The 12,057-nt window shown below is 35.7% G+C and overlaps 1 protein-coding gene across 6 annotated transcripts in view; it reads right to left on the bottom strand.

Annotated features, from left to right (window-relative positions):
• USP37 (ubiquitin specific peptidase 37) overlaps positions 1 to 12,057 on the bottom strand; it is a 98,924-nt gene that overhangs the window by 75,885 nt on the left and 10,982 nt on the right. For all 6 annotated transcript variants that reach the window (XM_058704969.1, XM_058704965.1, XM_058704956.1 and 3 more), the window contains 4 exons: positions 8,772 to 8,943; positions 4,131 to 4,228; positions 1,133 to 1,311; positions 703 to 780 (listed from right to left, as the gene is read on the bottom strand). In XM_058704969.1, coding sequence (XP_058560952.1) covers positions 703 to 780; positions 1,133 to 1,311; positions 4,131 to 4,228; positions 8,772 to 8,943 — 527 coding nt within the window. The remainder of the gene's footprint in view (positions 1 to 702; positions 781 to 1,132; positions 1,312 to 4,130; positions 4,229 to 8,771; positions 8,944 to 12,057) is intronic.

The following is a 12,057-nucleotide window of genomic DNA, read 5'->3' as shown; positions in this document are numbered from 1 at the left end:
GAGTGCACTTGTGATAAGCGCCGGGTGTTGTACTGCTAAATTGTACACCTGAAACTGACATTACACTGTATGTTAACTGACTGGAATTTAAATAAAAACTTTTAAAAAAGGCACTAATTGAAGTATTTCATTAATTGTGTAATAACTATTCTCCCCCAAACAACAAAAAATAAACAAAAACCCTCCATGATGAGGAAGAGACTGTGAGCTGGTGACTGTCCTGTTGCAGGTCTATTCTCTTTTGTTGAAGCCAGAAAATACCTCTAAAAAACTGAAGCTCCTTGCCTAGACCCTATGTCAGGTTCACATCCTTTTACTCCCAGGCTAACTTTTCACATGAATAGGATTAAAAAAAAAAAAAAAAAAAAAAAAAATCACAGATAAAGGGAAGGAAAGAATTCACACCAAAAAAAGCAGCCAACAAGAAACATCTGTTTAGAGTTCTTCAATCTTATTCTTCCTCTAAGTATTGCAGATAATAAAAAAGGCTAGGATGGGAGAAGGGCAATGATCAAAGCAACAGCAATGGCCAAATACTCTATGGAGTCTATAATCTACTGTCACCAAAATACTTTAAATTCTGTTCTATCTTTAGAATTCTCATAAACTGAACACCTCTCCCCCAATCTTCCTTAGCGACCATAATTACCAATATATAAGAAACACTGATCTAGTGCCTTAAGTGTTCTTTAAGCAACTTACGATGATGAATCATTTTCCTTAGGGTAATCTTCATTCAACTCTGAGCCAGATGATAGCATTCTTTTCCTCTTTTCAGTCCTGTAGAGGACAAAGAAAAAAAGTTATTTAAAAAAGTCATAATTCATACCATTAAGAAATATAAACCAACATATTCAAGGACAGGAACTATGACTACTACTGCTTAATTCTCTAAACCACATTTTAATTAATATACTGTACATCTCCATGCTCAGTATGTGTCACTGATGTAAATCATAAAAAGCCAACACTAATTACCTACTAAAATAAATATATGCTCTATATGTTCTTTTTCTAACATATTTTACTCACTAGACAATCTCTTTTTTCTCAAAGTCCCTGTCTTTCTAAAAGGCCTAAAAGACATTTATAAACAGGCACAGCTAATGGCTAAGAAAAAAGTCTTTCATACCGATTTTCTAATGACCCTGATCTAAGAGGTGTTGATGTAGATGTCAAGGAGGGAATTGTTCGGGTGACAGCTATTCCACTTCCTGCTGCAGTCTTAATTGATCCTCTACCTGGATTACCAAGAACTTTTCGAAATGGAATATCATCTTTAGTTTCCAAACTTCCTCTTTTTGAAGGTGTCTGTAGGAATAAAGTTTAACATAGCTAAGTATTCAAATTAATTGGCATGCTTTTAGATCATATTCTCACATGGAAAACTTTTTAAATTTTTTTAAAGTTTATTTCTTTTGGGGGGGGAGGGGGAGTGTCGCACAAGTGGCGGAGGAGCAGAGAAAGAGAGAGACAGAATCTGAAGCAGGCTCCAGGCTCTGAGTGGTCAGCACAGAGCCCTATGCGGGGCTTGAACTTACAAAGCGTGAGATCATGACCTGAGCTGAAGTCAAACGCTTAACCAATGAGCCACCCAGGCACCCCTCATATGGAAAATTTTTATGAAAATAATTCACAACTAGAAACCCATCTCCAGATAGTCGAGCCTAATTGGCTTGGAGTGAGGCACATTCACCAGTAGGCTTTTCTGAAGCACTCTAGCTGATTCTAATGTGGAGTCTCATCAGAAATTGAACGTGACACTCATTTTCTTCTAGCACTCCCATCAACTTAAAATTTCCACACTATAACTGGAGGCAGAAAGGAATTTGCTTTGAATACCGGACTTAAAAAAAAAGACTCAGATACATAAGATGTGATTCTAGCGATTAGCATGAAAATAAATCTTCAGAGAAAAACATTCAATGATTATGATCATGTGACATAAGTATGAGAAAAAGAAGCAATGATGATATTTCGTTGCCATAACTTAAATACCAAGTCAAATATGCCTCATATGACTTTTGAGGGGTTCTAGTCTGGAGGAATCAATGAAACAAATACATCATGATGGGGAGAATGAGAGTGAGACAGAGTCCCCTGGCAGAAGATCACTCGAAGAGTCTACCCTAAAAATATAGCAAGAACATTCAAAGTGAATACAACAATTTAAACATCTTAGTTGGTAAGTAGTGCTTTTGGCCAGCATTCTGCCAGATAAGTTTTACAACTAGATTAAAAGCAATGTAATTTCTCTATGGAAAAAATTTCTAATTTTTTTCTTTCTACAGAATTACATACAATCTTAGGATAGGAAAGAAAAAAATCTCTGAGATCATCTGAATGAACAATTTTAAAAAGTTAGAATTTATTTTCAAATGGGTGATACATTCTTAAGACTCAAAAATCAAAATACTAATATAAAAGCCATACACTAAGAAGTCTCCTTATCATCCACTGCCATCCATCCAGTTCTTCTGCTTGCCATTCTCTTATCCTCTATAAGTATTCTTCTTTATGTAAATGCAAACCAACTTCATTCTTTTTGTTACACAAATGGTAGTACACTATACAGTATACATATGTATACTGTTTTGCATTTTTTAACCCTTTTGACCATGATCTCTACTTAGAAATATTTTACATCATAAACTATTATACATACATAAAATGACAATAGAAATTTCAGAAATCAATACTTATCCTTACTATGTATAATACTTCCTCTATTATTTTCTATTTTGTTCCTTTTTTATTTAATGCTAGTTATGACCCATAAAATTGATTTTACAATCCCACTGACAGGAATCATTACTTGTGAGAGTATAAATATTTGTTTCTGCTACGTATGTTAACATTTACATATTTAAGTATTCTAACAGTTTGAATTTCTATCTGTATGTGAATCTCCAAATAATTATGCTAAATGAAAAAGACAAAAAATATATACACTGATTCCACTTATATAAAACTCTAGAAAATGCAAACTAATCTACAGCGACAAAAAACAAACCAGTTATGGTTTAGGGGATAGATGCCAGAGAGAAATCAGGAAGGAAGGATTACCAAGAGGGATGAGGAAACTTTTAAGGGTTATGGCTTACGTTCACTTGGTTGATTATGGTGATGATTTTATAGGTATATACCTAAGTCAAAACGTGTCAAATTGTACACCTCAAATATGTGCATTTATAGCATGTCAATCATATTTCAGTTAAAATGTAAAGAAAAAAAACCACCCATAACCTATTAAAAAAACTAACAAAAATAAAATCTCACTGCTTAGTCCAGCAAATGGACTAAGTAATCACCTCTCCCAGCCAAACAGAACTCATCAATTTACTTACAGAATAGTTCAAAGCTTTTCTTTATGTCTGGTTTCCATTTATGAGATAAATTTTAAAAGACATAGGACTCCTAAGCTGTAATAGTACACAGCAAGACTCATGGCTATCTGAATGTTTATGAAACAAAAACTACTTAAAAAGTAAATAGAGAACCTCAACAAAGCAGGTTGGTATCATACAGTATAGGGGAAAAGTTCATAATGCAGAACAAACTCAAAGGACGTCACAGAAGTAATAGCAACAAATATTTATAGGATTGTTAGTATATGGTACCATGAGCTAAGCACTTTTACAGGACTATCTCACAGCAACCCTTAAAATACTACTTCTGTCTCAATTTTACCGATGGAGAGTAAGGTTCAGGATACTCAAGGAACTTCTCCAATGACCCAGGACTAGTAAGCAGCAGCACCAAATCTCAAACCTACATCTAATACCAAAGCTATGTTTGTAAAAACTACTCTTTGGGACACCTGGGTGGCTCAACTGGTTGAGTGTCCAATTCTTGATCTCAGCTCAGGTCTTGGTCTCAAGGTCGTGAGTTTGAGCCCCACATTGGGCTCCACGCTGGACCCAGCCTACTTAAAAAGAAATACATATATATTAAAAAAAAACACACTTTACTGTGGTTCACAATGACCATGAGACACAGAGCATAGGTCACATTGGGTTCAGTAAAACTACATGTAAGAAGGGGAATTTGTGATAAATTATGGAAAAAACTTGCATAATAATAGTTGATTTTAACTTTTTTTAAAAGCTAGAAAAGTCAAATGAACATACCTGATTGTCTGAGTAAGAAAGCTGCCTGTTGGTTTCCTTCTGTGAGGTCCTGCTGCCCAGAATAGCTCCAAAACTACCAGACCCCTGAGGTTTCATGGCTGGTGGGGGAAAAATAAATGAATAAATCCCAAGTCATTTACTTTAATAAAGAGATTTACCATTATTACAGAATACTGAAAAAAAAAAAAACAGAAGAAACATTAAAAAATCAAAGTGCTGGGGTGCCTGGGTAGCTCAGTGGGTTCAGCCTCTGACTCTTGATTTCAGCTCAGGTCATGATCTCATGAGTTTGTGGGTTTGAGCCCCAATACAGGCTCTGCCCACTGAGAGTGTGGGGCCTACTTGGGATTTTCTCTGTCTCTCCCCCTCTCTCTCTGCCCCTTCAGCATACTTTTTCTCTCTCAAATAAACTTAAAAAAAAAAAATCAAAGAGCTTATCAACCGATTCTTTCTGAAAATATATCTGCTATATATAGTAATTGAAATTCCAAGCTAGAGTCTCAAGCAAAAAATGAAATAACATGCAAAAATCCGGGAAGATGTAATAGAAAAATAATTTTAAAAAAATCTTTTTTAACGTTTATTTTTGAGAGAGAGAGAAAGACAGAGTGTGAGTGGGGGAAGGCAGAGAGAGAGGGAGACACAGAATCTGAAACAGGCTCCCGGCTCTGAGCTGTCTGCATACAGCCTGACATGGGGCTTGAACTCACGAACCATGAGATCATGACCTGAGCGACAGTCGGATGTTTTCTGACTGAGCTACCCAGGTGCCCCAAAAAATAAAATTTTAAATGCAAAATCAAAGTGCTATAAAGTCTCCTCTATAAATATTTGGTAATTAACACTACAGAAAAATTAGTCACTATGTGTCAATAGCATGAACACTGACACTGGATGCTAAGGAAACATGTTAGAACCAGTGACAGATATACTTCCAATAACCTATATACTCTATTAAGTTCAGCAAGCAGCATAAATGGTTTCTACTCCAAAGAAATCAGTGCTAGCTTAAAATACATATGGTACTGGGGCACCTGGGTGGCTCAGCTGGTTAAGCATCTGACTTTGGCTCAGGTCATGATCTCACAGCTTGTGAGTTTGAGCCCTGCTCTGGGCTCTGCCCTGGCAGTGTGGAGCCTGCTTGGGATTCTCTCTCTCTCCCTCTCTCTCTCTGCCCCTCCCCACTTGTGCTTGCTCTCTCTCAAAACAAACTTAAAAAAAAAAAAAAACATGAAGGTACTGCAGAAGTGTGAATTTGTATATACTTTAGAAGTATTTTATACTTCAATTTCCCACAGACAATCCTTTGAAATGTTTTAACTTTTAAAAAATGCAAATACTGAGCATTTGCATATCTTCTTGCATGAATAAAATTGTTTTTGTAGAAAAGGAATTCTAAGAACTTGTTAGAATAAGAATTGCTGGAGTAAAGGATGTACAGTTTTTGTTTTGTTATTTTTTGTGAGAGGGAAAGAGAAAGAGGGAGAGAGAGGAAGAGAGGAAGAGAGGAAGAGAGGAAGAGAGGGAGAGAGGGAGAGAGGGAGAGAGGGAGAGGGGGGAGAGGGGGGAGAGGGGGAGAGGGGGGAAAGGGGGAGAGAGGGAGAGGGAGAGAGGGAGAGAGGGAGAGAGGGAGAGAGGGAGAGAGGGAGAGAGGGAGAGGGGGAGAGGGGGAGAGGGAGAGGGAGAGAGGGAGAGGGAGAGAGGGAGAGGGGGAGAGGGGGAGAGAGAGAGAGGGAGAGAGAGAGAGAGAGAGAGAGAGAGAGAGAAAATCCCAAGCAGGCTCTTTCCTTAGCACAGAGCCCAACGTGGGGCTCGATCCCACAACCCTGGTATCATGACCTGAGCTGAAATCAAGAGTCAGACCCTTAATGGGGCATTGGGTGGCTCAGTCAGTTAAGTATCTGACTTTGGCTCAGGTCATGATCTCACGGCTCATGGGTTTGAATCCCACACACGGCTCTGTGCTGACAGCTCAGAGCCTGGAGCCTGTTTCGGATTCTGTCTCTCTCTCTCTCCGCCCCTCCCTCGCTTGTACTCTCTCTGTCTCTCTCTCTCGCTCTCAAAAGTAAATAAACGTCAAAAAAAAAATATTAAAAAACAAACAAAAAAAGAGTTGGACATGTAACCAACTGAGCTACCTAGGGGCCCCAGGGAAGTGGTTTTAAACTAAATTGGTATTACCAGTTATTCCTCCAAAAAATATCTCTAAGTTCCTACCAAATATATGAAACTATCTTGTTCTCCTCATACTATTGCTGATGTGATACTAAGAACTTGAATTCAATTATTGGTGAAGTTGAGATTTTTTCATGTATAAGAGCCATCTGTTTATCTTCCTGAATTTCCTATATGCAGTTTCTACTACTCTACTGAATTGTCCCTCTCATACTGATTTGGAAAATAGGTCTTTGTTTATTAGCAACATTAACTCTGTCACTGTGGCTAATATTTTCATTGTTTTGTTTTTTTTTTACTCTTGCCTCAGAGATCATTTAAGTTTTTTACAGTCCATTATTAATCTTTTCCTTTACTGATTCTGTTTTTATATCATAGTCAGAAAGGTCTTTTCCATCTAGATATTATGTTAAAATCCAGTGTTCCCCTTTAATAACACTTTTATCATTTTACTTTATATTCAAATCCTTGATCAATGTAAAATCTATTTAGATGAATGAAGTGAGATAGGGAGCCAGCTTTATTCTTCTTAAATGGTTAGTTATCTCATTTATAGATAACACGTCTATCAAATTTAGTCTTTTTTCCACTGATCTGAATTGCCACACATTATATATTAAATGTGCTATACTTTTCAAAGTATCTTTACACTCATTATCCTACTCTAGTCTCTGTAAAGTACATATTACTTTTGGGCAGCAAAGGCAACTAAAGTCAAAAGATTAAAATAACTTGTCCAAGAGCAGCACAAGACAATTCAACTCCACAGCCTGCTCCTTTTGACCTAATTACTAAGTGTCTCTCTTATACCAGTCATGCTTTCTATTTATGAGATTTTATTCTTTAAGACCTGAACTTAAGGTAATATAACCTTCATTTTAGAGATGAGAAACTGAAACTCAGTCGTTAAGTGACATATTGAAAACCACACAGGAAGTAAACAGAGGTAGGATTCAAACCCAAATCTGTTTAGGTCCAAAATTCACATTTCTCCACTATATCATGTTGTTCAGATTTAAATATGGATTTCCAGAGAGTCTATTGTGCTTTCCATTCCAATTTATTTAGAGACATGCTTTTCTTACACGTGTCAACTTTTAAAACAGTGGGTCAATTAACATGATGGGTACAATGAAATAAAACAAAAACAGAAAGGTATATAGACATAGTCCCTGACATATTCTAAAAATTTTAAACAGTATTCAATTCCTTGATTCTAAAATTCAACAGTTATTTAGTAAATTGACATAGCTCAGATTTGGTAACATGAACATATGAGTAGGTACTACATAGCAATCAATTTTTTAATTTTACAAGGAATATAGTGTATCAAATAGATATTAATTAAACACAAGCAAAGTAGCACTCCTACATCTTCACCTTCTAACATTTTTATGTGTCATATTTGAGTTAAAAAACCCCAAAATTTGTCAACTATAAAATATTACTAATGAAGTTTTGATGAGAATATAGCTGAACACTAATTGTAATAGTGGAAAACTCATTTTAAGCACTAGATTATTCCTTTAAAAATGTGTATAAATACATTTTTTAAATCAAAATATTTTAAATGAAAGGGATTAGGAAAGGGCAGGGGAACCTAATCATATTGTATGATTTTTGTATAGTACTTGCTATCTTCATAGCAAGAGTAAAACCTCAGAATAAGTCTCATGTAGAGAAACACAAATACCTAAGATTTAAATGACAAGGTAACTCTTCCCAATAGTTTCTCTCCTCCTTTGCTAGCCATAGTCTTTGGTAGAATCTTTAAGGTTTTCTACATATAGCTTCATATCATCTGAGAACAGATATAATTTTCTTTTCTTTTTAAAAAAACTTTTTTTTCTACACCCAACATGGGGCTTGGAACTCATGACCCAGAGATCAAGACTCATACACGCTACAGTCTGAGCCAGCCAGGCACCCCTACTTCTTCCTTTCTAATTTGCATGCATTTCATTTCTTTTTCTTGCCCAAGTTCTTTTGCTAGAACTTCTAGTATTATGTTGGGCAGAAGTGGTGAGAGAAGGCATCCTTGCCTTGTTCCTTATCTTAAAGGAAAACCTTTCAGTTTCTCACTGCTGAGTATGTGAATTGTGTGTTTTTCATACATGGCCTTTTAGGTTGACGTAGTTTCTACTCTTAGTTTGTTGAGTGTTTTTGTCATGAAAGGGTTTTGAATTTTATCAAAGCCTTTTTCTGCATGGAAAAGATGTGTTTTTTTTTCCTTCATTCACTCTCGGTGTATTACATTGATTTTTCATATCCCAAACCATCCTTGCATTCCAGAAATAAATCCCACTTGGTCATGGTATATAACCCTTTTATTGTGCTGTAAAATTCAGTCTGGCAGTATTCTGCTGGGGATTTTTATATCAATATTCATCAGAGATACTAGTATACCATTTAGTAATATTCTTTTTTAATTGTTAATGGCAAACCCTGGGAAGATTTAGTGCTCACCTGTATGAAGTCTGTTTTGATGGACTGCATCTAGAAACAACCTCATTTCCTCTGCATCCTTACTTGGTACTTTGTCAATAGACAAGAAGCTATTATCTTGTAGAGTTAACATTAAGCGGCTTTGTTTCGCTCCACTTGGTCGAAGCACCACATTTTTAATGTTATGACTTAGCTAACCAACACAAAAGGAAAATTACATTATTATTAAAAATGCACAATAAAGTAAAATAAATTGTATAAGGAGCACTTTACTTCATACTTTCTAAGTTAGATTTCTCAAGTCTTTCCCATATTAATTTTAGGGTTTTTTTCCCACCAACCGAAAAGAGTTCCCATTTCTTGATACACTTAAAGATTTCACTTTCAGGAGAGGCAAACACCTACTATTAAAACTTATTTTACAAAGTAATCCTAGCATTCTTGATTTTATGACAGGGAATTGAATATTTTTACATATAGTTATAAAGCTATAAAAGCTAGTGAGTTAACAATTAACAGAGCCTAGGTGGATATACCAGCACTACTCTAGAAAGTCACATTATGTTAGAGGCTTTCTTTTTCTCTCTTCCTTTTCTTAAATAAAAGCTTATAAAATATCTGACAATTGGTTTAGGTAGCTGTAATGTAAAAGGATACATTAATCCAAACTATAATCTTCAAAAGAATTCCACCTCTCAAAAACATGGCAAAATAAAATTTACCAATTTGAGACGTCTTTTTTTTCTTTCAAATATATATTTTAAGATTTTATTTTTAAGTAATCTCTACACCAACATGGGGCTCAAACTTACAATCCTAAGATCAAGAGTTGCATGCTCTACTACTGAACCAGCCAGACACCCCCATCTTTCTTTTCTAATTATCTAAGCAGGTTCATTTAACTTTCTTTCAATCATGAAGATCATGAGTACTCTGGAAACCCTCGTAGCTTACTTCTTCCACTCCCCAGAATGGTCCAGTAATTTGTCCTATAATTTTCCAGACTCTGGATATGTGCTATGAAGTGATAACATTTATTTTCTCTTGGCTGAAATTTTTCCAAGACTAAATTAATAAGTCTTCCAGTTTATTACCTAAGTAATTCTTGCCAAATAGGCATCCTTATTCTCTAATGTTCTCCTTCAGCAGGCACATACAAAGGTTTCAAAAGCTGCCTTTTGCTGAAGATATACCCTTTGAATAGCAGAAAAATGTAATAGTATTTCATAATTTTTTAAAACTAGAATTGATCTTTGTCAATTTTTACATAAGATTAAAAATATAATTTTACCAGACTTCATTTATATTCAAATTTTAAATAATACATACACACACACACACACACACACAAATATATATACATAAAAGCTTCCTAATAGGTCTTAAACTCATGTCCTTCAGTAAAAATCCTATCATAAGGGGCACCTAAGTGGATCAGTCGGTTAGTGTCCGACTCTTGATTTCAGCTCAGGTCATCATCTCAGGGTTCGTGGCATCGAGCCCTGCATCAGACTCCTTGTTAACAACGCATAGCCTGCTTGGGATATTCATTCTCTCTCTCTCTCTCTCTCTCTCTCTCTCTCTCTCACTCTCTGCCCACCCCCCACCCGTTCACACTCGCACACCCTCTCTCTCTCAAAATAAATAAAAACAATTCTATCATAGAACACAATAAACAGTTTCAGAGGCTTTAACTCTGAAATATTTAAACAAGGAGTTTAACGTGCAAAAAAAGAGATCACTTAAAACCATTATTTCAGTCCACATACTACTTTTTAAAAATCAAAGTTAACTACAAAAGGGAAAAGTTTGTTCACTAACAAACAGGATGAGAATAATCTGAATTTGATGTCTCTAACAAGTGAAAATCCTATTAGCCTGCAATTTTCGTTATTACCCATATGGTGAGGCCTTCCAGCTTTAAGCTGAAGTACTCTATTGAAGCCTTCCAGTACTCTATTGAGGCCTTCCAGACCTCTCTGCTGGAGCTCCAGTCCTGTTTACCTAATGCCTACTAGATACCAATATCTGAACGTCTGACGCCTACAACAACTCATCTCTCCCCTCCCCACCCCAGTTCTTCCCCTCTGCTCCCTACCAAGACATGAAAGGGACTACCATCCACTCAGAAATCTGGGAATCTCCCCAGGGTCTTTTCTTGCTTCTATTGACTTTTCCTTTGATTAGGACCTTCATTCCTCACCTAAACTCCCACAATGACCTCCCATATGTCTTTATTCTCCCACTATCTCTTGTAATAAACTCATCTGCCTAGCCCCTAAATGAATTTGAACTTGAGATTCTTGGCTTCTTAGAATCTAAGCTCCTCTTAGTATGACAAACAAGATACTTCAAGATCTGGTTTCTATCTAGCTCTTCAGCCTCTACTTCTGCTACTCATTCCTTACTGTCCGTTTATTTTAAAATACTTTTCTGGTTCCCTGAGTGTCGATTCACATTTGCATGTTTGTCCATGTATAGAAATCACCTCCGCCCTACCTCCACTTGTTTGGCAAACTCCTATTTACCATCTAAATGCTCAGGGCACAAACCATTCTCTTCTTTGTGTTACTTCAGTGTGTCTGGAATATTTTTACATCTGAAAATGCATTTGATTATGCTTAAGTTTGAGAAGAAAAACAACTCATTCAGCTCTGTATTAATAGCCCTTAATACAGTATCCACCACATTAATCTGTAGGTGGTTAACAAATGAATGCTGAATGTAAATTGATCTAGAACTGAGATGAGGCCGGAATAACAAGCAGAATCTTCATGCTCCTAAAGACGTAAGTTTGCTTAAACATTTAAGTATTTACTCACTGCTAATTTGGGCTGAAAAACTGAATCTCCATTTGAAAAGGAATCATTTCATTAAGATGAACAATTAGTAGATATACATTTGTGGGAGAAACTACCACTGTTTCTATTACCCATGTTACCACCTCCAATCTATTTAAGAATATCTTTAATACACTAAATCATAAGCAATTTATTTTCACAGTTCAAAACCAAACAGGAATGGAAATTTTATCCCAGGTCTAGGGTTCTCAAGCATAATATTTCATAAATTATTATTCAATAGAGTACTTCAGCTTAAATGAATATTATACTTTTGTATTATGTAATTAACAAATACAGAATTTTAAAGTGCAGAAAATGTTAAGACATTATTTTTTTAAATTTAAATCATAACAAGATGAGTAATTCAGGATAAACAGTATAGAAGTGAAAACAAAATTTACTATTTTCTGCGGTGATGAAATAATGAAATTCTTCAAAAGTTTACAGCTAGAAGAAAACAGCTG

Source organism: Neofelis nebulosa, chromosome 2 (assembly GCF_028018385.1).
Source record: "Neofelis nebulosa isolate mNeoNeb1 chromosome 2, mNeoNeb1.pri, whole genome shotgun sequence".
Lineage (NCBI taxonomy): Eukaryota > Metazoa > Chordata > Mammalia > Carnivora > Felidae > Neofelis > Neofelis nebulosa.
The sequence above is the reverse complement of the archived record's forward strand: the minus strand, read 5'-3'. Positions and strand labels throughout refer to the sequence as shown.